This window comes from Fusarium vanettenii (genome assembly GCF_000151355.1).
Source record: "Fusarium vanettenii 77-13-4 chromosome 9 genomic scaffold NECHAsca_6_chr9_2_0, whole genome shotgun sequence".
Lineage (NCBI taxonomy): Eukaryota > Fungi > Ascomycota > Sordariomycetes > Hypocreales > Nectriaceae > Fusarium > Fusarium vanettenii.
In genome coordinates this window covers 2,347,090-2,374,529 of record NW_003315877.1, presented here as the reverse complement: position 1 = coordinate 2,374,529, position 27,440 = coordinate 2,347,090, and the positions used below count along the sequence as shown (strand labels likewise).

Here is a 27,440-nt window from a genome sequence, read left to right as displayed (position 1 = left end):
AAGCTCTGTTCCTGAGCTTAAGCATACCAATCGTCAGCATTAAGAAGCTTCGTTTGGATAGCCTCCTCGAGCCCTTCCCTATCCGACGATGGTGGCTTCAGGTCCAGCGATGAATCCTCTCCCGTCCTGTTCTTCAGGTTCGATTGGAAGATGCCCGCTGCAGAGAACGGGAGGAAGTCCTCGTAGGTAATGGGGGATGCCTGGACGACGCCATCCAAGATGAGCTGCTCAAGCAATGTCACATTGGTATACTCCTTCTTGGGCTTTTCGGCCGGTTTCTTCACACATCGAAACTCGCAGAAGATCAGCCCTTGTCTCCTCAACTGGACCCAATCATCGGGGTACGCCCTGAAGGTGTCGGCCACAATGGCGTCTGCCTCTTTCGGGTTCGCATCTCCCGCCATCTCCCGGCTCTCGCTCAACAGTCTGTCGTAGAGCTCCCTTCCTTTCGCCGTCACAGCTGCACCCCGCTCCTCGATTTCACCAAAGCGGGCCTTGTGGCTTGCCTCCACCAGGGCCTCCTCGGTTTTGCCTCCGTCGGTAGGAAACTTGACTGCTTCTTCAAGTGCAAGAAAACTTGTTTGCCTCAGCAGGATCGGGCACTTGCGTAGTGGCGGCCCCTCGATGCGTGACTTGACAGCCATGTCAGCTCTCTGCATGGCCTCTTGGACAGCATCGATGTCTAGCGTGCGTGGGGTGAGATGGTTGATGTGGGAGCTTTGGAAGCAAGCGATGTCGGCCAAGATGGGGTGCTCCGCCTTGATCAGGTTGTATTGGCTGAAGGTAGCCGCAGCAATAGGCTTCCAGCTGAATGTAAATAACGCCTGGGGAATGAACACTTCGGCCTGATACTTGTCGAGTCGGCCACCTTGTGACTCCGCCCTGTCGAGGAGCCCCAGAAGCTTGTCCGTAAAAATCTTTCTCCCTCCAAGTAAGGTCAAAGATAGCTTCCGGGCTTCCTCCGAAGCCAGCAATTCGGGCCGCAACAGTGTTGTGAAGACACGGAAAGGATTTTTATCCAGACTGGAGACCTCTGTCGGACGAAAGCAGGTGGCATGCATCGGCAAACCTGCCAGAGAAAGGTCATAGTAGCCGACTGGATGCATCCCTAGGATTTTAAATATACGCGTCACTGTCTGGAGCTCGTAGGGGGTGCCAAGGCGAATAGCGCCATGACGTTCGAGGGTAAGTCGCTCGGAGCTGGTGCGAATCGCAGCAGATGTCGTCGAGGCGTCAGAAGCTTGTCGCTTCTGCAGAATCAAAGTGTTGACGTCTCGGACAATATTGACGAGGTCGCCATATAGAGGAACTTCCTTTCGGTACATGGCCGACATCGCGCTGGCAAAGTTGGTGCGAAGCTCGTCGGCATCGACGAAGATGGAGTTGCTACCGTGTGAATCCATGATGATTGTTATAACAAGGCTATCTGAGGAGATATCGACTGGGAGTTGCTTGAATTGCATCTATTACTCATTTACTGCTCACTACTGACATTTATATAGCATATCACAGGGTTGTGTCAACCTAACTCAGGTTGAATCAAACAACTACGAGCGAGTTCGCGGCGCGACCCGTTCAATGCAGCGGAAAGCACCGGATGATGCAGGATCATACCGTTTCCGAAGCTGGCACACAACTCAACGGCAAATGCACGAGGTCCGCCTCGCCGACAGCTGCGGCAAAATGTCAAGTCCCCGATAGAGCGGCTTCGGTGACTTTGTTGGCAGCCGATACAATCAGCATGTACCACTTTTCGGCTCCACAATCGCTTGGGCCGAGCATCTCAAAGGGCTACAGGTTAGCTACATCAATCTTTTCAACAACTCGGCTCGGATTGTTTGCAATCTTGAAAAGCAATGGCCACTTCTATGGACAAGCAAGTCCTTCCTGTCGCTCCCTGGCGTCGATGGGTCATACTCTTTACAGTAAGTTGGATACCGTTTCCGGTGAATTTCTCGGTTGCTCTGATCCTTGCTGCGGCCCCCGAGGTGGCGGTTGATCTTTCTGTCCTAGCGACCACTATCAGCACTGCCAATGCCGGCGTGCTCGCCGCAATGGCGGTTTCATCACTTATCTGGTTTCCCATCGAAAGCTTGGTGGGACGCAGGAGAACATACCTAGCCGCAGCTTTTCTGTTGTGACCTTGTTCTATCGGAGCGGCAGTGGTCCCAACGATTGCTGGCTTTATCTCTATATGGGTTATTAGGGGGACAACTAGAGTTATGTTCCTTATCTCCGGACAGACCGTTCTTACAGGCAAGTTCGAGCCCATGAGTTATCTAATCCCTATGCCTGAAGAATTTATTCATCTTGCCAAAGACAGTCCGTGGAAAAGCGGTTAGGCTATTCGTGGGAAGCCATATCAGCGCTCAGAGTTAGGGTTTTTAATCGCCACTTGCATAGGCGTGACACATGTAAAGACAACTGCAGCTGGACTCTAAAACTATCTGTCTCTGAATAGCAAACATGGTGAAGCTGAGACGAGTAGACGGAAGCACCCCTCTCGTTATCCCCTCCTCCTCGTCTGAGAGGTTGGTCGGCGAGATCAAAACAACCATGAAATGAAGTCGGGTAGAACCAGCCCTTGTTATGGTGTCTCGAAGAGCGGCTTGATGCGCAAGAAAGGCTTCCTCCTCGCGATCGATGATATCCTTCCCAGTAAAAAGGTCGACTTCGCAAGGCTTAAAACCGCGGCTTTTGGTTACACTCTTGTGCCCAAAGATGAGACCCAAATAAATGGCAATTCCGATATAGCCTGTGATGAATTTCTTGTAGTTCTTGGCAAGACCATCCTCAACAAACATATCGTAGTTCTTTGTCAGGGCGATCAGCACACATACCACCAACGCCACGTAGGAACCATAGATCCCAAAGGGGGCAACGTATGGTAGCTCATCGTTCCTCAACCCTTGGGCGAAACGCGCCCGGCACCAAACGATATGAGTGACAAGGATAGATATCCATGCAACTAGACCAAAGATCGTAGTCAAGTTAATGAAATAATCAAAGACCTTTGGCGAATCATCCGAGACATTCATGAAAGCCAATAACGAGAAGAAAGCCGAGAACGCCAGGGAATAGACAGGAACGCCTCGTGAATCGGTTCGCTTGAAGATAGCTGGGCCTTTTTCCTCTGAGGCGAGCCCATATAAAGTGCGGCTGGCGATGTAAAGATCTGAGTCCGCACCGGTTTTGGCTTTTGCCGTCGCGAAGAGAAGTCGGTCATAGTTCCACGGGACGATCATTCCAACAAGCAAAACGCTGAGACAATAAATGACCAAGATGCGATAGAACGTAAGCTTGATGGCGCGAGGGATAGTTCTGCGCGGGTTTTGGGCTTCGGCCACGGTAACGCCTACCAGCTCCGTACCAAGGTAGGCGAAGGTTGCGTTAACCATGCACGACCAAAAGCCTGCAAACCTCCCAGCGGCTCCGGTTGTGATGTATTCTCGGAGCGCCCTGCGCAAGAAGTTAGTATGTAAGCCTGAAGATGCCAAGTAGAGAAGATAAGAGACATACCCAGGGTCTTTCTAGTATCTGAACCCCTTTCGATCATGGTCTGGACCGCCGCCAAGTGCAAGCACTAGGGAGAAAGTAATGATACCGATAATTGTCAAGACCTTAAAGGGCGATATCTAGAACTCAAATTCTCCGAAAAAGCAACTTCCGAAGTAGTTGATGCAAGTAATGGCGACGAGGAAAACAGCTATAAACACTCCTGGATTGACCTTGTCCCGGTCGACCCAGAACTGTATGACCAATGCCACAGCAGTCAAATTGGGGGTCACGACGATGTACTTGAACCAATAACTGTGAAAGAGAGTCAGTTTACGTTCTGTGGCTCCATTACGTGAGATGCCGCTGAAGTGTTGGAGGTTTGGAAAGGCAAAGTCACCACCAACCAAGAACGAAACCAAGAGAGGGGTCGCAGAATCTGGCCGCATAACCAGTGAATCCGGCAGAGATTGGGAGCCAAGCAGCCATTTCGCCGAGAGAAGTCATGACTAAGAAGACGATGAAACCAACGACCGTATATGAGATTAGAACGGACCCCAGGCCAGTTTGCGCCAAGGCCTTGCCCGTGCCGATGACAAGTCTAGCACTTACCTTGGGTCTGGACCCCAAACATGGAGAATCCCTGCAGTAATCGCTACACCTCTCGGAAGTGTCTCGACACGCTGCCTGGCACAATCTGGGGCTCCTAGGTTCGTGCTGGCATCTTGAACTTACCCCGGGATAAGGAATCGGGAACTAACAAAGGGTGCCGGTGACTGGTTTCGGCGATTATGGGGACCCCGGGATTATTTCGCCCTCCCGAACTTAACTCATGGGCCCCATTGTGGGCAGAGGCTAAAATGGTCATTTCCCGTCACCACTGTTCTGTTTGACCACCACAGGCATGTCTACCCTTGCCAAGAAGGAGGTCCGCACTGACGGCGCCCCAGCGCCAAAGCCTTTCCTATCCCAAGGGGTTGTAGTCGGTAACATGGTTTACGTCTCTGGTAGCTTGGGGATGGACCCCAGCACTGGCAAGATGGTTGAAGGCACCATTACGGACCGTACAGTATGGACCCTCTATCCAGTCACACTGCCGTCGGTTAACCCTTGAAGATCCAAGCTTTGAAGAACATCTCCAGTATCTTAGAGGCGGCTAACACCTCTATGGCGAACTTGGTAAGATTTCTATGGTCTCAACCCTCTGTGACAATGCTTACTTAGGTTTCTTTTCTTAAACAGGTCAAGGTTAATGTCTTCATTACGGATATGAAAGACTTCAGTGCTATGAACGAGGGGTACTTGAAGGAAGTTCGTGCAGGAGTGATGCCGGTTTGTGTGGTCTGGCTCTAATCATCACTATCGTCCGCTAACTCGAGATTTTGAAGGTCAGGACTTGTGTCGCGGTCAAGCAGCTGCCTTTTGACTCCGACGTGGAAATCGAGGCATCAGCCCATCTTCCCTCATCGAATCTTTGATGACGACTGAGAATGGAGGCTCATGGGGATGTAGTAAATCCAAAGCTCACTGAATGAAGGATGAAACCTGAGGTTTTCCGTATCACATCGTTACCAACATGCAACTGTGATAGCCAATCACAGTGTTAACATCCGGTTATGATGTTATGATGTGTTGAAGATCTGTTCTTTACTATAGTTGCAGCCCGGCCCTTGATGGGCTAACTAAGCCCGAAGATCGTGATAGCCATCGACCATTCCAAGTCATAGATTCTCGTCGGAACTCGCGAATAATTGATAACGGTGGGAGAATGACTGTCTCTGAACCGACGAGTCAAGTTGACATCAGCCGAGAAACACGAGATGAACAAACACGAAAACTTAGCTAGCTCAAGGGGGGGTTATAGAGTGGTTAGCTGGTATTGGTATCATCGGCCGTGGTAATCAATACGGGCATCTCGCTCTTGAGAGAGAATGGAGTAGGAAACAGATCTGTCAATGATATTTGCAACTGGCCCTTCCTATTCACTTTCTAGCTATTGGACTGCAGTCTGGAGAAACTCTGCTGTGCCTCAAACACCTGTTCGGGGGACTTGCCAACTAGCTTCTCGTAGATCGCAGGATCTGTGGCACCCTCCAGGCCAAACAAAACGACTTGGCTGTCTTTATTCAACCCCAGCTTCTCACGGAGTTGTTCATCCCTGGCAGCCTGAAGCATGACGCCCATGTTGGCCGCCGAGCTCTCCCCACAGACGACAGGGGTGTCGCCACCAGAACCGCTTGCCAAGGCCTTCATCCCCTCGATTGCGACCTCGTCTGGAACCGCAACAAAGTCGCTGGTGAGCCAGGTCAAGATCTTCCAAGCTGCCGGTGACGGGCCTCGACAGGCCAGGCCAGCCATTAGGGTATGGAGGCTCCCTTCAGACAGGCACATCTCCCCCTTCTTGGCACTCTGGTATAAGCAGTCTGCTTCCATGGGCTCAACCACCACGAATCTCGGAGGGTTAAGGGCCTTGCCTCCTTGTGCTTCTTGAATCTGGGAATGGCGAGTGAAGAAGCCCAGAAATATGGCTGCAGCAATACTCCCAACACCACCGCAAACAAAGACGTGAGTGATATCATTAACCGCGGGGACCATCTGTAGCGCCTCCTCCACAACCACCATGTAAGCATTCATGACATTTTGAGGGATGCCGTTGTCGAAGTCGCTCCAAGAAGTACTGCTGACAAAATGCCACCCGTTCATTCGCGCATCCTCCTTCGCCCTTTCGACAGAGGCTTCATATTCGCCCTCGATTCGGATGACGATGGCGCCCAAGTCTTTCATCAGGTCGGCCCTCCCGGGGCTGACGTGGTTATGGATGTAGTCGACACATCGACAGCCAAATATTTTGGCGCCGTAAGCGAGTCCTCGACCCTGGTTCCCATCCGTGGCGACACAGACGGTGACCTTTTGTGTCATGTCCTTATACTTGCCTGTCCGGAGATCCTGTGATGTCGGCCTAATGCCAGTCTTGGAAAAGACCTCATCGGCCAGGAGCCTGTAGACGGCGTACGGCGCGCCAAGCGCCTTGAAAGACCCAAGAGATGTACCGAACCGCTTACTCTCATCCTTGAAAAGGATCTTGCTGATTCCCATCTCCTTTGCCTGGTTGGGCAACGAGTGCAGGGGTTGAGGCTCGTACTCAGGCCATGTTCTGATCTCTTCAATTGCCTCGGCCCATTTGGAGAGATTCTTGACGCAGGCAGCTGCGTCAGTCTCGCTGGCCTTGCTGAGGCGGCTCTTGTGGTGGAAGTGAGAGTATTCGGTAGCGACGTGCATGATGTTTGAGGTAATAGGGACAAGAACTCCAGTGCGGAGAATTTCAGGTATGAATCTTATTGTTCAACTTCAGAACGGGCTCTCAGTGGGCTTTCTTTTATCCCAATTACTTGCTGAGGAACTTGACAGGATGGCCGCGCACAACCCAGCCCTTGCTTCGAAAACAACGCAAAAGAATCCTGCCGATAGTCGGGTTCCCTTCCACCGATACCAATGACAACGGGCAAGTCGCTTGACGCCCGTAGGCATCGTCCGCCCTCCTCGGCGACCAAACCAAATGGAAAAGACTGAACACTCCGAGTTACTCTGTGGTTAGGTAACTGCATCATGTGGGTTTGTGAATGAGAATCCAATTTCCGTGTTGAGACTCGTCTTCTCGAGCGAGTGACATGATTGGACACCGGCGCCGAAAACTTTCCCCGGCCTCCCCTCGGCGCGCGAGAAACGTCCCGGGCTTCGGGCGCCCTTCCAGCCATCAAAATCAAAGTTCTTGCAAAGCACTCGCCGCCTGCTAGCTTTGCCACTCTGACAGATCTTCACGCTGATTGGTGCACATTGGAAAGCGGACTGAGCCCTCCTGGAACACAATGAACGAGGCCATGAGTCACAATCCCCGAGTCGTGGCGGACCCAATGGTTGGTCCGACAGCTCCACCATTTGATGTTCGAACCTTCTATCAAAGGTGGAAGCAAAGATCTCGTTGAAGCCGATGTCGGGAGATCCGTCTTGCTTCGGCTAACTGCGGAGATCAAGGGTGTCTCGGGGCGCCTTTCGAGGTCAATGGTAGGGCTACTAAATCATCATGTCCCTCTTCCAACATCGCTGTATCAAAGCCGCCATAACAGGTCATACAATTCGTATCCGTTGCTATCTTGCGCATTCGTCCGATCCTCCACCAGTCCGGCGTCCAACTCAGCCTCCCTGCTACGAACATGAGCCACGCCGCCAAAGAAAAGCCGCTGAGGGCTGCCGACTTGTCCTACAGCCGCTCGAGCACGCCTCAACCCGTGCCGAGCGAGACCAGCGTTCTGGCATCTGAACAGAGCATCTGTACGGACCACATGATTACTGCGACATGGAAATACGGAGCCGGATGGTCTAGCCCTGAGCTGAAGCCTTACGGCCCTCTTAGCCTACAACCAACCGCATCTTGCCTACACTACGCCACCGAGTGTTTCGAGGGTCTCAAGGCTTACCGTGGCTATGACGGCAAGCTACGCGTTTTTCGAATCGACCGCAATGTTGCTCGACTGCGAACCTCGGCCTCCCGGATCTCGCTCCCCGTGTTTGAGCCCGAAGAGGTTAAGAAGCTTATCATCCGCCTGTTGTCTGTGGATGCTGCTCGTTGGCTTCCAGAGGGCCAGGCCGGTAGCTTTCTCTATGTTCGCCCTACCATCATCGGCACCTCAGCTCAGCTGGGTGTTCAGGCCCCGAAGGAAGCAATGCTGTTCATTGTCCTGGCCTTCATGCCGCGGCTCGACTTGCCACCGGAGGGCTTACGCCTATACTCGTCTCCAGAGGATACGGTGCGAGCTTGGGTCGGTGGGTTTGGGTACGCGAAAATCGGTGCCAACTATGGCCCGTCGGTCATGGCTCTGAATGAAGCCGCCGCGCGTGGCTACCATCAAGTTCTATGGCTCTATGGTAAGGACGGCGAGTGCACTGAAGCCGGAGGGTGCAACTTCTTCGTTGTCTGGGTCCGCAAGGATGGCGTCAAGGAGCTGATTACGGCGCCACTGGACGACAAGACTATCCTGGATGGCGTCACAAGGCGTAGCTGCCTTGAGTTGGTCAAAGAGAGACTTGGCCAGAAGATTCAGGTCACAGAGCGCAAGTTCACGATCACTGAAGTCATGGACGCAGCCGCTGGAGGACGTCTTCTGGAGTCATTCGCTGCAGGTACAGCTGTAAGTATAACCTCGATCGCGCTTCACCAAGCCCCAGTGAGCTTACAACTGTAGTACTTTATTTCGGCCGTTTCTCGAATTCACCATAGAGGAAAAGACATCGACGTATCTATGGGTCAAAGCGGAAAGGGTGGCGAGATCACGACTGCGATCAAGACTTGGCTCTCCGAGATCATGTATGGAGAGACGGAACACGAGTGGGCAACGGTCATGCCTACAGAGGCCTAATTGGCGGCTGTGGAATAAGCACAGGTCAATGGGAAGGAGAAGTAGGACTAAAAAGCTGTTCTTCAGTTTGTCCCGTGCATGTTTGGTCCACAGTGGTTTCTAAATACTGGCTGGTTTTCCTCGTAAAACAGCTGTCCACTATTTAAAATTATACTTGTTTTCTATGAATGCCAGTCCACTCTGGTGGTGATACCCTTGGAACAAAAACAAGTAAATAGTGTGGGAAACTTCACTGGTCCCGAGTTGTAAAATATGGCATGAAGCCGGGCGGACAGGCGACAAGTGTCACATGGGCTTCTCGTGGCATTGATTGTACGGAAAGCGTATCATAACAATAGCATGGAGAAGACTTTTCGACATGAGAGCCGAAATGCGCTAGCAATTATACGTCGGCGCAGGCTAATCTACCGGCCAAAGGTAAACAGACCGAACCGGCGTCGGCAACTTTACTCGGCCGCGGGAAGCCAAAACCCACTCTGGCCCAGCGACTTCACGTTTTCTCAGTCCTTGGTGACTCATTATTGGGTAACAAAGACAGAGGGGCCTCTCTGCGCAAGAGATTCTCGCTTCTGCTAATGTACTGCCCCATCCTCTTAGTCCAACATGTTGCGACCTCTACTGTCACACCGACCCTTACTATCTGGCACCGGGGCATCCAAGATCTGCTCTGCCTGTAACAATGCGTATTTGCCATCGATCGCTCAGCATGGTACGTTCAAACCCAGACGCCATTTTACTCACTGACCACCCAACAGGCCAGTTTTCCCACTTGGGAGCAACCAAAAAGCCCTTGCGCTTGATGCCAGTGGGCGGTTCCGTCACGTACGGTGTTGGGTCCTCCGATGGCAATGGATACCGACAATTCCTCGGCGATATGCTTCGCGCTGATGGCTACCAAGTGCAGTTCGTCGGCTCGCGTAGATCAGGCTCCATGGATGATAGCGACAACGAGGGGTGGCGGGGATGCAGAATCGACCAGATTGACAGCAAAGCAAGGAAATGCGTCCCAACCTTGTTACCTCAAGTCTTAGCTGTCAATGCTGGATCCAATGACTGCATTCAAGACTTTCGAATGGAAACTCTCGGCCTCCGTATGGATGATATGCTTGAATTCTTTTGGCGAACAAATCCCTCATCGGTTGTTATCCTATCAACCCTACTCGTAAACATAGACAAGGACATTAACTCGCGAGTAATGCGCGCAAATGATCAATTTCGTCAGTTAGTTGAGTTAAAAGCGAGGAAGGGGGAGAAGTTAGTGCTTGCAGATATGAACAGCCCTCAAGGGCCTCAACTTAATGATCTGGTTGATGGCATACATCCAAATGACCATGGGTATAAGAAGATGGCAACTATCTGGTTTAATGCTGTCCGACGAGCCTATGAGAAAGGATTTATATAGGGTATAGAGAGTATAATAAGACTTTCCTTTCTGGTACTGGGTGTAGAATGCTATTCGACACAATGGCTACAGTATGTGAGACGTCGGCTGGAGTTCCCGGTGTCAAGCCCAACAATTAATACAACTTGTGAAGAGTAGCATATTAGAAAGCAGGCTATCTTGATAAAGGGAAATGTCTTCTCGTAGGCCAGAGATGGAGGCACACGTGACACAATAATTGTCATGATCTGTCTATAAAGTCAGCTTCGGAGATGCAGGTGGATGGTCAGAAGAGGAGTGCTCTCAAAAGAAACACACGATGAGCAGAGGCATGATAGCGCAATAAAGTCTATAAAGGCCTTCTGTGCCCATCATCTGGGTCGATGCAGTTCAACACGACAACTCCTTGGTCTTCTTGTTTTTAACTATCCTCGATCTGGGCAGCAAATTCCTTGTCGTTGCAGCTGAACATAGTGTGCAGCGGCTCCTTTTACTAGGTCATAATAGCTAGCCCTAAATTTTGGTGTCATAGTAGTATAGATTGGCTGGCTGTTAGCAAGATGAAGCGGCTCGAAAAGAAGACATGGAAGTTGATGTCAGGGGGACATGTCAAGTCGCGCTGAGCAAATCTCCTCTACCCATGGGAATCTAATGTTACATAGCTTCCCCACGTTTCTGCATCTAGTCTGAATATGTGACTAGGAAAGACTTCTTATCGATTGGATGGTGTCATGCGAGTCTCAGTGTCATTGCAAGGTATAATAATACTTTGGCCTCGGTAGAACGCAATGACTCCGAGCACGGCTGAAACGGGTCTCTGGGCTATAACTATAATAAAGAACAGATCATCAACACCTCATAACATCATGACCCGATGTTAAAACGGTGGCCTTTTTGTTTAAACCTTCTGCAACAGCAGAAGAGTCACTCCTAGCCACATCGTCATGAAAGGTCAAGCCTCTCATGGGGAGTCGTGTAGCAATGAATACAACTTATGGCATCCCGCGGGATGGCCAGCATTAGCCTCGTCCGCTTTCGGTGTAGAAACCGAATTTACCTCGAATTGGGCGTCGGTCAATGACCAAAACACCGGTCCCACCACATTGTTCATGCGGTGGCCCAGCAAGACAGATGAGATGGAGAATTGATCATGATCGGTTATGAATACATGCAGACACGATCTCGTGAGTTGAGTGGTAAGTAAGGGTGTATAGCGGAAACCATCGGCTTGGCAGGCTGTTCCATAGGACTGCCTAATCCCCAAGGTTTTTAGAGGGAAGCAGAAGCGAAACGATCTTCGGGCTTAGTTAACCCATTAAGGGCCGGGATATAATTAAAATAAAGAATGGATTTTTAATATATTATAATATTATTACCTAATATTAATATAATAATCTTTTTTTTCTAAAAAAAGAAATTTTTATAATTATAAAAGAATTAAATTTTATTATATTATTTTAAAAGGTCTAACTTTTATAGATATTTTAATTATTTTAACCTCTATATATAAAATAAGGAATTCTCTATCTTTTTATCTTTATAAGCTATAATCTTTTAATACTATGTTGTTAAATACTATGCCTATAAGCACTGTAGGCGAAGCGAAATGGTCTCAAAGGTTAAAAACACTGCACTTATCTATCCAGATCTCTACGATTGAATAAGCTCAGTTGCCCGTCTTCGGAGCCAAATCAAACTCTACCATAACTTTTCAAACCAATCTCTTTATTAATAGCAAGGTACGTTCGAGTATTATTCAGGCCAGTGCAACGGCCATGCTGAACCAACTAGAGGTAGGACACGTCAATGACTATGCTTGAAATTCAAGTCAAGACTAATCATAGAAATTCACCCAGCCTTCAATTGAGGCGTGCAAGCCTTAACTTTGAGTATCCTTCCGAAAGATCTTATTGACGGTTGGCTTAAGGAGGAGTGTGCCGTGTCCACCAGTGTATTAACATCGGGTCATGGTGTTATGATGTGTTGACAATCTGTTCTTTATAATAGTTGTAGCCCGGCCCTTGATAGGAGCTGAACCAGAAGATAAAAAGAAGGGAAAAGATTCACTAATACAGCATTTATATATTGATCAAACTTATATAGACTTCTATACATAATATCAAGCTCACATGCCCGTAATGCATCCCCTCTACTAGCATGACATTATGTTTGCTCAATACTCTGGAGGGGTACGTGGGAAAGTCTATCAATCTCTCAAAGCTACTGAATTCCTCGGACCGACTTAAACAGCAGTAGCGAAACCGATGCGGGAGTTGCTGGTGTCATAGACAGAGTAGTAGTTCTCAAGGAACTTCTGTCCAATGATAGTGTTCACACCAGAGCTACCTCCGTCATTGATCCAAGCGTAGTACTTGCCGGATGTTAGGCCAAAGTTGCTGTACTGAGCAGTAGGAACAAGATACTGCGCGGGCGTAAGGGTGTAAGTGGTTGACCCAAACTTGATACCAAAGTTGGATGTGGGCTTCGTGGTGAAAACAGCCAGACCAGACGAGCTGTCTGTCTTGCCGCCAGCAGCAGTCAAGAACTTGTTATAGGCAGCAGTAGGGATGTAGATGAGGGTAGTGCCAGTGTCGACAATGCCACTGCCAGATGAGGCGAGGGTTGTAGACCCATAGGTGAAGCTAGCAATTGAGATACCCCAGTACGCAGAAGCAGAGCCGCTAGTGAGGGTTGGGAAGTAGGTGAGGGTGCCGGAGTACTTGGAGCTGTCGGTGCCGCCAAGGGTCAACTCTCCGTTGGCGTCATCATCGTCGCTACCAGACTCGGGTCGGAAAGAAACACCGAGTACCTCAGACGAGATCGAACCCTGACTGTAGAGGTTGTCCATGAAGGTCGGAACTGTGTTGACGTTGGAGACGGTACCCTCAGTAAGATCAACGGGTCCAAACCCAATAATGCCATCTACGCCAGAGAAGCCAGAAGCCGAGCTAGCAGCACCAATCGACTGTGCGGCAACGCTAAGACCACCAAAGCTGACCTTGTCCTTGTACTCGGTGCCAGAGAATGAACCAGAGCCGTAAGAAACAGAGACAGAGCCACCCGTGGATTTGCCGGTCGATGTTGGCTCGCAAGAACTTTGAGCGCCACACCAAGTGTTGGAGGCTATATCAGTGTTAGTCCACAATCTGTATCATTGACGCAATGAAAGAATGTCACATACATCCAGTGTCGACGATGAGCTCCCAGGTTTTGCCTCCAATGACGACAGGCGCGACATAGGAGACATCCTCGTTAGTGACAGAGCCAGAGCTGGCAAGGACGTGAGCGAAGGTGCTGGCCTGGCCGTTGACCTTGTGAATACGGGCCTGACCCTTCTGGACAAGGCTCTTGATCGAAGTGGCTTTGACGACGTGCTTCAAGGGAAGCACAGCTGTCTTGGCCCTGGGCTCAATGGGCGATGCCGAGACGGCAGCGGCAGCGGCAAGAGTAAGAGTGACGGCGAACAACATATCTGCAAGAAGCACGGTAGTCGGTATGTAAGATGTGTAGTTGGAGAGTGTTGATGAGATGGGATGGTGTTGGATTTCAGACATGGAAGCATGGAAGTTTGTTTTTATATCCTACGAGGCTTAAACATAGCTTGATCTGTACATCTCTTCTCGGCAAACCGGCATCGTCGAATCCATACACATGTCCAAACTGCACAAGTCAGACTAGGATCCAAACGTCTGCCAAATGCTCTAGATGCTCATACTCGTATGAAAGTGATGATACAATCGTTGGGTTTGTAGCCTCGTTGTCTGCTAGAAGCCACTAGCGTGTCGCGACGAATAACACCTACCACATTGGGTATCTTCCGTGTCCAACTCCCCAATCTGATAGGGTGCATATTCGGCTGAACACCCAAACTAATCATCCAATGCCGAGCTCGTCATCCAATAGACTTCTTTCTATGACATATTTAGCGGAGTGGCACACTGGAACCCCAGAGTCACGCCTTTGATCCGAGAGACGCGGTCTGGATTGCATCTGGGTCGTATGATATAAAGAGTTGATCCCCCGTTGCCGTCATAACCGAAAATCTCTCGAAATGGCAGCTAGATATATCGAGGAACCTTTCAAAGGTCCTTGCCAGAGAAATCAATGCCACATCTCTTAATCCTTATCAATTACCAAGCGATACATCTCAGCTTTGGTTACTTTAGCGCACCATTCCCCAAAGCCCCTGGTTACAGCTTCAGAGGAGATAGTACATCAAGTTATTCTTTTGCGATTTTCTGGCTCAGTTAACCCATCGAGGGCCGGTCTACAACTATAAGAAGAAACTTATTATCAACACATTATGACCCGATGTTACACAGCGGGTTATTCTTTTGCGTGTTTAGATACAATACTACCCTACATCGGATAGATTTGCCGTCGCTTATCGCCAAACGTGTCTGGCTAAATCACTTACCTATTTCGCACAAGACACTGTAACAAAAGTCCCGTTATCTCTACAAACTGACCCATTTAGTATGCGATTTTCCACATGTCGCGGTTCAAAGCCGGGATAAGGCTAGGGCGCTTGCATAAGTTCCTCTCTTTCCTCTTTGGGCTTGGTAGCCGAATCGATAACATGGGATATACTCCACCACCCGAGGCTTGTTCTTTCGTGATAGGTGTTGATAGGCCAAAGGGAATGTATCAGGTCGACACCTGTTCCTCTTGGAGGAACCTTGATGGCTGGACGCGTGTAAAAAGCAGTCGTTGAATAGAGAGATAGTTCATTAACATTGTGTTTTTCTCATGAACACATGTCTGGCTGCAGTCATCACATAAGCCTCATGGTAGACGACTAATTGAAGGATATTAACTAATAGACATGTCTAGCTATGAAGAATGCGAATCCTTGAATAACATCATATGAGCTAGTGCACCTCCATAGATCCCCATAGCGAATGCAATTCTCGTCCAAGATAGTTTTCAAGCCCTCTAGGAATTATCGCAGGTCGTATTTCGAGAGACTTCAATAGATAAAGCAGGAGAGCTCACCCTTGGCCATGTTATATCAGTCTTGAATATTCCCTATGTAAACTCCCGGGCGTTGCTCGTCGCCAGACGATAGAATCGGTTGAAAAGGTTGATTACTCTCAATTTAGTAGTGGAAGGCGACATGTTCTATCAAAAGCGCTGGAGGAAGCAGCATCACAATTGTTGACGCGGTCTGGCCATTGAATGGACCTCAGACTTGTAAGGGCAAACTATGAAAATGTGCAACGTGCATCCCGCCAAAAGTCTAATAAATTTCCTTCTTGAAAAACAAAATGTTCACTGGTAACACACTCGCGTCGTTAACACTGCGTCGTATCTGCCTTGTCATTTTGAAGTCGTCGGCAGTATTTTTGGTCCTCTCGTTTCAGGTGATGCTTCGCCACAGTTCATTTCCATGGAGGATCTGTTAGAGGGAAGAGGTGTCCTCTGATTGGCTCATGCGTACCCTGTTTACTCCAAGGATTGCTGCTTGAAACAATGAAACGGTCAAACAAACCAGAATTTAGAGTCAGTATTGTCGAGGCAGATGTGCCGCACCCAACGTCATTTAAAGCTAAACATAGACCAACGAAAGTAGTAAGCCTTCCGTCGCGTGAGGTTATTTTACCTTAACTCCGTGTTCTAGAAGAAATTGTGGATGCACTAGGCCCCGCTACTCTTCTTGCCCTCGAATGCCTTGATAGCCTCATAGGGTATCCCGGTCAAGTTGCAGTGAGCACTATTGTTATACTCAATTAAGAATACTGACTTGGGAGTTTGGCTTGATGTTTTCACATTTAGCATAATTATGAGTTAGTTCTCCTCATATGACAGACCTGTACAAGCAATCCAATTCATGGTGGGTGTGTGCCCAGGGCCCAGGCAGAGATCGCGTAGAGGATGTGTTCGAGCTCGTGGGCCACGATGATTGAGCCCCTGCCCCTGAAAAGACTGCGGTCCTTCGCTTAAACCAAAGAAAACAAATGGCGAAAACGCGCTGGGATTTCTCGGATACAAAGGGCCTGGCCTTAGTGCCTTGAAGAAATTGAGCCAAGAAACCACCTGGACCCGCCTCGCAGTCTGCGGGCCAGATGAAAAGACGTAATGGTTTCTAGTTATTCATTGATCCAAAACCAGCGCTAAGCTGAAAAGCATCATGTCAGGTGCCAAGCACTCGTCTTCATGACCGCTTTTTGAACACAGGCGGTGATCGTATCCGAAGGGGGGCGGCGCGCGGTGTGTGCTTGAGCAAATGCAGAAGGAATGGAATCCAGGCCGCGACCAATAAGCCTACGAGCGTGCAGGACGGGGCAATATTGGAAAATAATCGTGTTAGGACAAATAGGCCAATTCAGGTCGGCTGCACCGACAAAGCTAACACATTACGATCGAATGGGATCCAGGGGGTGGGATCATCGTTGCAGCAATAGCTAAAGGGGATGAAGTTGACTTACTTCACGGCATTGGGGTGTGAATGTCGTATGTATTGATGACTGTACCTTTTCTGCTGTTACTGGTCGCCTCTCTTGAATTCATCATTGAGGATAACATAACAACAACGGGAGGACGACGTGAAGCATGTCCGGAGGCTGCGAGTGTGCAACCTGTGTTGGAACACCATCTGTTACAACGAAAAAGAGGACCTCAGCATATGTAATACCTAACATTCTATCCCCGCAGGGATGTCATTCATCCGCTTGTTGCCTTCGGCTTCGAAGAGGATGTGAAAAAGCAGTCCCCCAAACTCATCCTGGCATCAAGCTGCGTCTATGATAAAGGGGCTCAAACAAGCTCAAGCTAGCATCAAGAAGATGGGCCATTCTCTAAGGCTTGCGGTGCTGACTGCTGTGACCGTGTCAGGTCGGTAAACTGTCCCAGACGAACGGTGACGATCAAGGGTCACAGCCCCAAGTCCCATCATGTTGATGGTTGCCTGCAAACTGTGAGCCCCTGGCAGACAAAAGTCCCCGAATATCGTATTCGAAAAATTGGTATTAGAGTTGACAGCGCAGATCCAAAAAGTCGACTGGTTAATCGGAGCGGATGCTTCATTGAGAACGTGAATGAGGCCTCCACCGATGGCGGCTGGGCTGTCAGGGGCAGAAGTCTCTCCAGCTTCTCTGGCCCCGACCTGCTATCTTTTATACAGTCTTTCCTCTGTCCCAACATATTATCAGGATGTCAAGCAGACGCGCTTGGGGTACGGTTTTCCATCTTCTATCACCCGAGTTTCGCGAGCTGGGACGCGCCATTCTTCGGTGTCGTACTAAGAACGACATAACCGCCCATTGCCGCTTCTAAATCCCATAATATCTTCCCATTATTGGTTTCATTACGATTCTGTAGCCGATACGAACACTTAGCCCTCGACTCACTTCATCCTAAGTCTGCCTTCACAATGATCCTGCAATACGGAATGAGGCGCCTTTTTCGAACATCTCCGAAACTCTTTGCTCTGTTGGGAATCTCTTTGGCCGGAATCATTGTGCTTCACCAGCTGAGCTATATTACGGACCTTGCTTTCGCCAGCCCCTTGCCAGAGTCCATCGATTTGATCAAAGCCTGCCGCCTGCCTGAAACCGAAACCGATCCCGCACGCGATACTCAGACACGAATTGCGTCGAGCATTCCTAAACTTGTCCATCAAATATGGAAAACGACCGATATTCATACCTACTCTACAGAGACGTCACACGAGTCATGGAAGACTTCGTTTGAAGCCATGAACTATACTATCAAGCTATGGGCCGAGGATGATATCGTCAGGCTTATCAATACTCAATACCCTTGGTTGCTGCCGGTGTATGAAGGTTACTCTTATAATATACAGAGAGCAAACATGGCTAGATTGTGTACGCCAGCTCAACCTGCAAGCTCTCTTTGCTCCTACCGCGGGAACCCTTGGAGTTAGCAATTATTTCTTCATGGCTGAGAGAGGATCGGCATTTATCCAGTGGACACTTGAGGAGGCAAAGCGTCGCAGTGGTTCGGCGTCAAGCCGGATTCTTCTACCGTATCTTCGAGTTTTCTGGTCCACAGGGCCAATGATGGTCACTTTCGCGTTTGTGCAGTATGTATGCATGCGCAGCCTAGCGGATCACTATTTGAGTGTTATGCAGGAGCAATATGGAAGGTCAGTGATTCAACATAGGGCAGGGCGATCGTGGCATGGTCTGGACGGGGATCTACTGAATTGGTTTGCAGACCATATCGATATACAAACTCTGTGGTTTTCTATCATATTGTTAGTTGCTGCTATTGGACTTGTGTACGTAATGTCTTGACGCGGCCAACGGAACAGGGCGGCTGCTATGAGGACAAGCCCTAGGTTATGAAATCCTCATGGTTGTATTGCAATTGAAGCTTTCTCCGATTAAATATCATGGTAGCCGTGGCAGGGGACAAGCATCCCTTTGTTATTCCCCGCCGAAAGGACTGGTACCTGTAAGCTTGTTATGTCGCGGGACCAAACAAAGCCGCACTTGACTCGCCGCAGCCACACAGTACAGCAACGCACCGCACCGCATGCGCTGTTATTACCCGGAAAGCAAATCATCGTTATCTTGTCGTGCCTCTGCTCGATGTGCGCTCCTGGGGAGGGGACAACCGCGTGACACCTCCACTGATGTAAACCTAGGATAACGAGTTTATTGCTCAGGAACTATAGAGCCGGTAGAACCAACAATTGAGTGCAATATAGAAACAGCTGGTTAATTGAAAAGTATTTTAATACAAACGATTGACAAAGTATGTCTTTAATGGTATAAGACATAGCAAGACGGTACGAAAGAAACATAGACCCGGCGCTCTTACCGCACCGGCTGATATTCATTCTAACAAGCGGTACAACCCAGCCAGACCGCAAATCCGACTGAAGGTACAGGGATGGACAGGGCCTTGCCAATGCCCTTGCACAGAGCGCACTCCCACACCGAAGCCTCGCATTCAACCGTGTACTTCATCCTCCCATGCTCGTTGGAATTATCGCCGGATCCGGGCCTCGGAAGGTTGCGCATAACCAATTCGATAGTGCTAGGCATCTTGAAGTACTTGTCGACCTTCGTCTCATATAGGCGGCATGACCCTTCCCTGCCAGGACGCGTGTCAGGGGATCGGCAGACCTCCGTAGTTACCTCTCGCTCGCTTGTGAACTTGTCGGACTTTGATAGTTCTTCAAAGACAGAGGCCATCTTGTCCAAGGCGTCGGTCGCCGGGTCGCCGGAGCACTCCCACTTGATAGTGCACTTGTCACTAATTGAGCGCTTAGTGGTGTCGCAATTATAGCTGTCTTCATTGAAGGCATCTCGGGCTGTGGCCATGATGCGTGAAGCCGGCTTGTTGTAGAATTCGACCCAATCGGCATTCGTAGAGCCCCGAATCTCGGTTTTCTGAGGCTCAGGGGTTGTCGGCTGAGGGGAGGGCTTGGCGGGGAACTCGCCCGGGAGGGCATAGGCCTTATCAAAGTGGTTGCAAACATATGCGCTCGAGCACCACGTGCCGTCAGCCAGCTGGTAGACCTTATCCTTGTGGTACGAGTAACAGGTCAAAAGTACATTGGATTCAAAACCGTGATAAGCGACTCCTGCATCATTGGGGTCCTTCACGTCGGCCTTGATAAGGACAGCAAAATCATCGCCGTTGGGCATAGTGAACCCGATACCACCTTGCTGAGTCCAGGGATATTGGCCGGACCACGGCACGTTGGCCACCATGGTTGGTTTGTTTGTCTCATCGCCGTTGCCCGTCCAGACGTGACTGTTGTAGTAGAACACCTCGCGGGAGGTGGAGCCGCCATCAGGGCCCTGGCCGATGCCGCAATCAGCCAGGACGAGATGCTCATTTGGGGTTCTCTGAGAAGTGGCAAGAGGAATGCATGAAAGTAGGGTCAAGACCGCGGAGGCGGAAACCGAGTTGAAGAATGTCATGATGGGCATAGAAAGATTATCCCTCGATTGGAGGAGGTGCTTGTATTTGCTAGTTCACTTTCATAATGCCCAGAACTCACCCTGGCCTTTATATTGAGTTCACTGTCTCAGCTGTTCATTCCCTACGCTGAATTGAAGCCTCATCTTTGTCTGGGTCTCATGAACAACATCTGCATCATCCCTGTCAAACTCGGGATATCCGATTTAAGCGAGTGCGGGTCCCATAATCGCCGAGCACTGTCAATCTGCTTCATTGGGCATGATATATTTAAAGACATAAGCGGAGGCTACTTGAGTAAAGCCGAAGAGGTCCCCGAGATCCACTTCTAGAACACAATTTTCGGACTTTTGCGATGGTCGGCGATGACCGTCGACATACCCCTAGGTGACTACGTATGGTGTTTGCTCTCCTGGGATGGTACGGCTTCTGACTGGCTGAGCCTCGCGGAACGCTTTCACATCCGAAAATTAGAGAATGCCAAGACAACAGCCACTGCCTAATTGGCTTCCTTAGGCGTGCTCGACAGAGACCTCTCCCTCCTTGGCTAACACGGAGCGCAACGTATGGGTAGGGTCTGCCCGGCTCCGTTCATCCTCAAGCAGAGCCACAGTCCTCTTGAAGTGCCTTGGTGGTACGTTCATTGCGTACAGCTCATCCAGTCTCTCGAAAGAAAGACCCTTGGTTTCTGGGAAAAGGTACCAACCGCCAACACCCGCAATAAGCCCGGTAGCCAAGAATATAAACCCAACCTTGCCGCCCAGGTCTCCAGCGTCAGGATTGATCATGTACGGGACAGTGAACTGCATGATCAGGCCCCAAAGAGAGTTGGTGATAGTGATGAGGCCCTGAGTTGCTGCCCTGAGCCGCATTGTGGCGATCTCTGAAGCGAGCACAAAGCCTGTGGCACCGATGGAAAGTTGGTAGATCAACGCCCAGACATACAGCAAGGCCACGATGCCCCAGCTTGCTTGACTCTTGTTTGGAACACACCCCAAGACTCCGATTATCAGGAGCATGAGGCAGAGCATGAACTGCGGACCCACGATCAAGAATCGGCGGCCGTATATCTCGGTGAGAGGAAACGCGGCGGTGCTAGCAAGAAGCATGACGACGTACAAAGCGACCGAGGCCCCAAAGTAGTCCTTTATGCCAATGAGCTCGAAGAAGTACGTTGCATATCCAATAACAAACGTAGCACCGATCATTTGCTGGGCCGAAGCTGCAAAAATGGCGGTGAAGGTGCGCTTGCGATTCGCTGTGTTGAAGCATTCGGCCTCGAGTTGGACGTTAACACCCAATAGTCTGCGGGGAGGGAGGTCGTCAAGGTTGCCGTGTCTCTCGTTGGTGAGACGAATCTCGTCTTCGATGCGACAGACTTCAATGTCGTAGTATTCGTTTTCCTTAAACCCGTAGATGCGACGGAGGGCTTTTTTTGCATCGGCGTTGCGGCCGCGCCGGACAAGCCAGTATGGAGACTCGGGGAAGAAAGGCCAAGCTATGGTCAAGATGACTATTCGCTCTTCTTAGTCTTTGCTTGTTAGTAGGAGCTAGACACTCGACTTACGAGGGAAGAAGTACATGGCGACCACAGGAAGCCACCATTGCCAGAGACCTGAAATATGACTACTGCCTTGAGACACAATCACGATGGCAAACTGCCCAAAGACGATGCTGGTGTTGAAAAAGCACAGAAAGAAGCCACGAAGTTCAGGACGACACGTCTCGCCAATCCACAGCGGCGAGATTGTAAACATCATTCCGATCGCGATGCCATTGACGCCACGGCCAGCAAGATGCATCCGCCAGTCAGGGGCGAGCTGCTGTAGGAGGACTCCGGCGACCGAGATGATGGATGCAGCAAGGATGCCCCATTTGCGGCCGAATCTGTCGAGGAGAGGTGCAAAGATGAAGGTAGAGACGATTTCTGTGGCCGGGGCGATGGAGTTCCAGGCTGAGAGATAATGTGCCGGGATCAGGTGGCTGCCATCGGGCTGAAGGATACCAAAATTTCTCTCTGAAGGCGGGCAAAGCTGCGAGCTGGCCGCCGGCTACAATGTCGAAGCCTTGCATGACGACGCCGGACGAGATGAGTAGAGCTGGTGCGGTTGTTGGTGATTCTGAACAATATAGACTGAGGGGATTTTCAGTGACTTACCCCAGAGGGCGAATCTCGATTGCGACTTGAGAATCTTCCATTTGTTGGCTGGATCTACCACGGAGTAGTCGACTCTAATTAGATGTCAGTGGCTGATCATTGTTGCCACAGGCTAGAATAGGGTTACCCATGAATCAAAGTCATATTGAGGATGAGCCGTCGCTTATGAGTCAACCTAAGAGTCAGTGAATGAGAATCGAGTGCAAGCTGATACTGTGCTGATGTTCCGGAGATGGCATCAATCTCGAGAAGGATCCAACTGTCTTTTTTATACAAGTTGGAAAGGTGACAGACTGACAGTTCATCAAACCCAATAACTCGGTCTATTGATGCGGGGGTCTGGGGTTAGTCGCATGCAAATCCGGGGGACATGAACATTGCTCCTCCAAGTTTGGTCAGGTCATCCACACAGCCGAGTCAGTCGAGTCTGGGGAGATGCAAGTGGAGAAGGCGAAACAAGTCCTTGGGCGATCGATGTTGGAACCGAAGCCTGGCTTGGCACTAGCGTGAGGGTCCATCGCGGAGGTCCAGATAGCTCCGCGAACCCTGTCAACCTGAGCGTTTTTATTCAAGGAGCACTAGACTAACTTGGGTGTGCGTCAATTGGATAATGTAAGCCTGTTCCATTGACGTAGTCAGATAACCAATCGAGTCATGCAACCGACGACTGTTAAAGAGACGCCATGACAGAAGGGTTGTTCCGTCCAGACATTAAATACGCTTCATCAAATACAATACTGCAAAAGTCTTCACTCAGAATCAATGTCTTTTGACGGATCCTTTCATCCCACGATTGCAAGCATCCAGCCAAGTAGTCAAAGATATTGTTTGTTATTCCACTGCATTTTGGTTGAACTGCCGAAATGGCGGACAATGCCCAAGAGCAACCCAGATTTCATTTCTTCACAAACAACTGGATCAATGACCCATGCGCTCCAGGGTATGATCCATGGACGAGAACATACCACCTTTTCTACCAATGTATTTGACTCTTTTCACGCTGGCACCCAGTTAGCTTACCCAAGTCACAGGCAACCCAGAAGGATGCGAATGGGGAAACATGTCCTGGGGCCACGCGGTGTCCAAGGACATGCTAACCTGGTCACCGGCCTCTATGTCACCGGCACTCACCCCAGATCAACCTTATGACTCTCAAGGCGTCTTTACCGGCTGTTGGATTCCTCCCGCTAACGCCGGGGATAAAACTCTGACAGTGGCTTACTCCTCTGTCAGGCATCTCCCGTTTCACTGGAGTACTCCGCCATACCCACGCAACGCAGCTGGCCTCGCAATAGCAACTTCCCATGATGGCGGCGTGACATGGGAAAAGCCACCGGGAAACCCAGTTTTAGCCGGGGAGCCGGCTGGACTGCGAGTCACTGGGTTCCGAGATCCCTATGTCACGCGATTGCCAGCTATCAGCGAGGCTCTGGGCTCAAGTGCCGTGACTCGCTATGGGTTGATCTCTGGTGGAATCCAGGATGTGGGACCCACGACGTTCTTGTACGCGATTGATGACGATAACGTTGAAGAGTGGAAATATCTATGCCCCTTGGTCGACGTGCCAGCCAGGTTTCAGCCGTCAAGGAAGTGGTGTGGCAACTACGGGCTCAACTGGGAATGCACCAACATCGTTACACTGCATACAAACTCAGAAAGTCGCCATTTTCTCATCATCGGCGCTGAAGGTGACGTGGAAAAGGACCATGTGAAGAATCACGGCAAGCCCGCAGGAGTTCCGTCGCGTACCGTCAGAGGTCAGGTGTGGATGTCGGGCGAGCTCACTCGAGCCGACGACGGGGTCAAGTTCGGGTACAACCACGGGGGCTACCTCGACCACGGGCCTCTCTACGCTGCGAACTCGTTCGTTGATCCCGTCTCAAAGCGTCAAGTTGTCTACGCATGGATCCCAGAGGAGGATATCCCTCTTGAAGCTGCCAAGCGGAAGGGTTGGAATGGCTCTCTTGCTATTCCGCGCGAGATCTTTCTGCTTCGGGTGCCAAATGTGGAGAGAACCCTTCACGGAACACTTGCAGAGTGTCACCTATTTGAAGTCAAGGCCGAGGCAGATGGTTCTACAACTGTTCTCACTCTTGGAGTTAAGCCTATCGACGAGATGACTCGGCTTCGAGAAGCATGTACCAGAGTTCTCAAGCCGGAAACTGCAGTGATGCTGCCGGATAGGAGTGATTTGGCACATCTGGTAGTTTGTCAGACACAGTCATTGAGTTGGGAGCTCGAGGCAATCATCTCGGTAAATCCTGAATGCGACTCTGTGGGCTTCAGCATCCGCCACAACCAAGCCCTGTCAATCCATACAACCATTACTTTCTGTGCCGTCACGGAGACCATCATTGTCGACCGTGAGGCGTCAACAACTGACCCAGCAATCAACAAATGCCCGGATGCTGGACCCTTTACCCTGTTGATGCGCAAGGAAGACAACGGGTTGGTGATAGAGAAGCTGCACCTACGCATCTTTTCTGACGGAGATATTCTTGAAATATTTGCAAATGACAGGTTTGCTTTGGCTACGATGGTGTATTCAAAGAGTCATGGCCAGGAGAACAGCGGGATCACTGCGTTTGCAAGTGGCAGTGCCGGCAGTGCCGTCTTTGAAAGTGTGACAGTCTGGGATGGGCTGGATGCAAAGAACGTGCGTACGAGCATCGACTCGATTTCGGCGACATAGTCCTCTCGTGTCCCTAGATCTAGTCTAATACTTGGTCTACCTTATCTGACTCATGAAACCAAGATTCAACCTCAGTCAGACGCTGAGCAAGAGCCCTCTCTAGCAACAACAAAGATCGGCTGGCTTCTACAATCCGCCGGTCCACAGTACTCGTCAACTTCAAGCATGCGAGGAGCCGAGACCAGTCCACCACGCAGCCATCTCCAAGGCATGGTGTCCGAGCTGCTTGCATGACAGCCATAGATGTCATGAAGATAGACCCATACAGCGTCCAGCGATTGACTATGCAGTTACGAATGCATATTAGCAAACTCGGCATTAACTGGATATACGCCTGGAAGAACCTTTCGCAATGCTTGAGGATTTCAGTTGTGGCCACACCATCTTGGATGCACTGGTACACTGCCGGCCAGTAGATTGATAGCTTGCAGCAATAGTATTGCACGCGGAGAAAGTTTCCCAGCGGCTCAATAAACATGTGACTGCTGTTAGGAACATGCTCGGAATTCTGAAAGCGCACAGATTCCGGCAGGTACCGGTACCACTCCTCAAGCTGCAGTTCCAGCTCGAGGGCAATGTTCGGAGCGTAGACGATCTCTCCCCGACGTGTTCGGCGAATTGCCGTGTTGCAACGGTGCAGCATCCGTCGCATGGAGATCTCTGCCAGAAAGTAGGATTGCGTCTGGTCTGTAGGAGGACCGTCTAGTGATATGTTGCTAGCTGGCGTAGTGGTCGAGCCTGGCGGTGAGCCTGTCTCGATATCGAATTGCCATGCGCGACGACTGTCCGGTAGCGAAACCTTGTCGTCATGGTCCCAGATTCCGCTCCCAATGACATCGAAGTGAATTCGGAGCTCGCTCTCCAGGAGCAGCACCGCCCAATATGCCCGTTTTACATGTTCGTAGACCTCGCCGTCGTCATCACCAACGTACTTCAAGAGGTTCTGCACCTTGAATGAAGCAATCATGGCGTAGTCGTATGCCTGGTAAGGCTTGGACAGACAACAATGGCAGATGCTCAGAAGCACTAGGCACTGCACGCTCTCAACGCTCTTGTCGACGAGCACTGCTGACAGGGATGCCATGGCGGCCTCAAGGTAGAGCTCGCTGGTGGTTTCGTTTTCCGATACGCCTAGCTCGTGGTCCTGTTGGGCGAGAACACCAAGTGCGGCAACCAACAAAACCATGCACGTCTCGGAGCCTGGCGGCAAAGGCCCCGAGATGATGCTAAGATAGCGCTCTGAGAAGCGCGGGCGGAGTATTGGATACCAGATGTGGACGTGAGCGGAGAAGGCGGCGAGGGCTGACAATGCTTGCTCTTGCTGGATGAGACGTACTCTCGATGAACTGCCTGTACCGACGGATGTAGCGTTCCTTTCGAGTGTGGCAAGCTCCTCTGCGAAGCCGGAGCCAAGGCCAAGGATGGTCATCATGCAACCAGTTCCGAGCAGCTGGAAGGGAAGCTTCTCTTCGCCAGTGAAGACTTGGCTCTCCACATGCCCTGGTGTTACTGGAGGTGGCTGGGCAGAAGACAAGACGTTGGTGATGTAATCGAGTCGTCGGTTGATGGCAGCGAGTTCAACCCCTACTCTACAAGGCGGAGTCAGCGAATGTCATGGGGATGTAAAAAACAATGAGCATCCATACTTGGACGTAGGGGCTGGTTCGCTCTGCTCGTAGTGGCACTGAAGCCCACGGGCACGACAAAATCCACAGTCAGGTCTTCGACTATCGCATCTGGTCCTCCTCGCTCTACAGGTGCTGCACGCCGTCGAAGTCCGGGTCCGTCTCCGCGATATCCCCGAGCGGGAAGCCGGCGGGCTGTCGGAGACAACGGGTAGGTCCTGCATATCAGTTTCCATCATGTCTGGCTCTGGAGCAGTTGAGGCAAGATGACAGTTCGGGAATGTGCGTCCATCTCCGCGATATGTCTTTATGGTCTGCTGGATGGTTCTCAGTGAGGGGCTTGAGCGGGGCTTGCCATCTGCTACAGTACACCAGACCATGCCGAACCCGGCTTACAGGCATCATCGCGGAGATAAAGTGCTATCCCGAAGCCGCTCCATAGTACTAATGCTAACAAGCCAATCAAATCAGACCTATGTTCAGTAGTTGCATACTAGGCGCGCCTCCCTTGATTCGTCTGCATCCTCAGATGATCGGGATACGGGGAGGCATGCCACAGCCAAGAAGTCTACAGGTGTGCGCCAAGAACAACGACACAAGACAGCGCATCTTCGTCTCCACAGGACGCGAAGAAGTCATCCGGCCATTGGCGACGATCCTACATTGACCATGTATATAAAGCAGTTGTTGACAATTATTTAATATCACTGGCTTGACAACACTCTCTCATCAACATTATCAAAATCACTGACGGAACCAACCATCACTACAAATCTCA

At 50.4% G+C, this 27,440-nt stretch overlaps 12 protein-coding genes across 12 annotated transcripts; 5 read left to right on the top strand and 7 right to left on the bottom strand.

Moving 5' to 3' along the window:
• Positions 1–17: 17 nt before the first annotated feature.
• Positions 18–1,403, bottom strand: NECHADRAFT_48843 (uncharacterized protein; the record flags this gene model as incomplete). Its single annotated transcript, XM_003050260.1, has 1 exon — positions 18–1,403. One exon carries the CDS (start codon positions 1,401–1,403, stop codon positions 18–20), a length of 1,386 nt encoding a protein of 461 aa, XP_003050306.1.
• A 981-nt stretch (positions 1,404–2,384) lies between these two features.
• NECHADRAFT_96502 (uncharacterized protein) lies at positions 2,385–4,363 on the bottom strand (the record flags this gene model as incomplete). Its single annotated transcript, XM_003050259.1, has 7 exons — positions 2,385–2,519; positions 2,556–3,459; positions 3,544–3,635; positions 3,665–3,706; positions 3,744–3,810; positions 3,896–4,096; positions 4,227–4,363. 7 exons carry the CDS (start codon positions 4,361–4,363, stop codon positions 2,385–2,387), a joined length of 1,578 nt encoding a protein of 525 aa, XP_003050305.1.
• Positions 4,364–4,399: 36 nt separating this feature from the next.
• NECHADRAFT_85283 (uncharacterized protein) lies at positions 4,400–4,973 on the top strand (the record flags this gene model as incomplete). Its single annotated transcript, XM_003050648.1, has 4 exons — positions 4,400–4,564; positions 4,612–4,674; positions 4,738–4,827; positions 4,884–4,973. 4 exons carry the CDS (start codon positions 4,400–4,402, stop codon positions 4,971–4,973), a joined length of 408 nt encoding a protein of 135 aa, XP_003050694.1.
• A 511-nt stretch (positions 4,974–5,484) lies between these two features.
• NECHADRAFT_85282 (uncharacterized protein) lies at positions 5,485–6,774 on the bottom strand (the record flags this gene model as incomplete). The annotated part of the gene is made up of 1 exon (XM_003050258.1): positions 5,485–6,774. The coding sequence occupies one exon, from the start codon at positions 6,772–6,774 to the stop codon at positions 5,485–5,487; it is 1,290 nt and encodes a 429-aa protein (XP_003050304.1).
• A 932-nt stretch (positions 6,775–7,706) lies between these two features.
• NECHADRAFT_48908 (uncharacterized protein) lies at positions 7,707–8,909 on the top strand (the record flags this gene model as incomplete). Its single annotated transcript, XM_003050647.1, has 2 exons — positions 7,707–8,681; positions 8,736–8,909. 2 exons carry the CDS (start codon positions 7,707–7,709, stop codon positions 8,907–8,909), a joined length of 1,149 nt encoding a protein of 382 aa, XP_003050693.1.
• Positions 8,910–9,615: 706 nt separating this feature from the next.
• On the top strand, positions 9,616–10,311 carry NECHADRAFT_122845 (uncharacterized protein; the record flags this gene model as incomplete). The annotated part of the gene is made up of 1 exon (XM_003050646.1): positions 9,616–10,311. One exon carries the CDS (start codon positions 9,616–9,618, stop codon positions 10,309–10,311), a length of 696 nt encoding a protein of 231 aa, XP_003050692.1.
• Positions 10,312–12,402: 2,091 nt separating this feature from the next.
• NECHADRAFT_101753 (uncharacterized protein) lies at positions 12,403–13,760 on the bottom strand (the record flags this gene model as incomplete). Its single annotated transcript, XM_003050257.1, has 2 exons — positions 12,403–13,413; positions 13,472–13,760. 2 exons carry the CDS (start codon positions 13,758–13,760, stop codon positions 12,533–12,535), a joined length of 1,170 nt encoding a protein of 389 aa, XP_003050303.1. The 3' UTR covers positions 12,403–12,532.
• A 3,902-nt stretch (positions 13,761–17,662) lies between these two features.
• On the top strand, positions 17,663–18,592 carry NECHADRAFT_85278 (uncharacterized protein; the record flags this gene model as incomplete). Its single annotated transcript, XM_003050645.1, has 3 exons — positions 17,663–18,066; positions 18,176–18,397; positions 18,469–18,592. 3 exons carry the CDS (start codon positions 17,663–17,665, stop codon positions 18,590–18,592), a joined length of 750 nt encoding a protein of 249 aa, XP_003050691.1.
• Positions 18,593–19,097: 505 nt separating this feature from the next.
• Positions 19,098–20,189, bottom strand: NECHADRAFT_85277 (uncharacterized protein; the record flags this gene model as incomplete). Its single annotated transcript, XM_003050256.1, has 1 exon — positions 19,098–20,189. The coding sequence occupies one exon, from the start codon at positions 20,187–20,189 to the stop codon at positions 19,098–19,100; it is 1,092 nt and encodes a 363-aa protein (XP_003050302.1).
• Positions 20,190–20,699: 510 nt separating this feature from the next.
• Positions 20,700–22,489, bottom strand: NECHADRAFT_85276 (uncharacterized protein; the record flags this gene model as incomplete). Its single annotated transcript, XM_003050255.1, has 4 exons — positions 20,700–21,685; positions 21,755–22,204; positions 22,346–22,419; positions 22,473–22,489. The coding sequence occupies 4 exons, from the start codon at positions 22,487–22,489 to the stop codon at positions 20,700–20,702; spliced, it is 1,527 nt and encodes a 508-aa protein (XP_003050301.1).
• Positions 22,490–23,208: 719 nt separating this feature from the next.
• NECHADRAFT_48604 (uncharacterized protein) lies at positions 23,209–25,037 on the top strand (the record flags this gene model as incomplete). The annotated part of the gene is made up of 2 exons (XM_003050644.1): positions 23,209–23,326; positions 23,377–25,037. 2 exons carry the CDS (start codon positions 23,209–23,211, stop codon positions 25,035–25,037), a joined length of 1,779 nt encoding a protein of 592 aa, XP_003050690.1.
• Positions 25,038–25,402: 365 nt separating this feature from the next.
• Positions 25,403–26,898, bottom strand: NECHADRAFT_85274 (uncharacterized protein; the record flags this gene model as incomplete). The annotated part of the gene is made up of 3 exons (XM_003050254.1): positions 25,403–25,439; positions 25,514–26,626; positions 26,684–26,898. The coding sequence occupies 3 exons, from the start codon at positions 26,896–26,898 to the stop codon at positions 25,403–25,405; spliced, it is 1,365 nt and encodes a 454-aa protein (XP_003050300.1).
• Between the last annotated feature and the right edge of the window lie 542 nt (positions 26,899–27,440).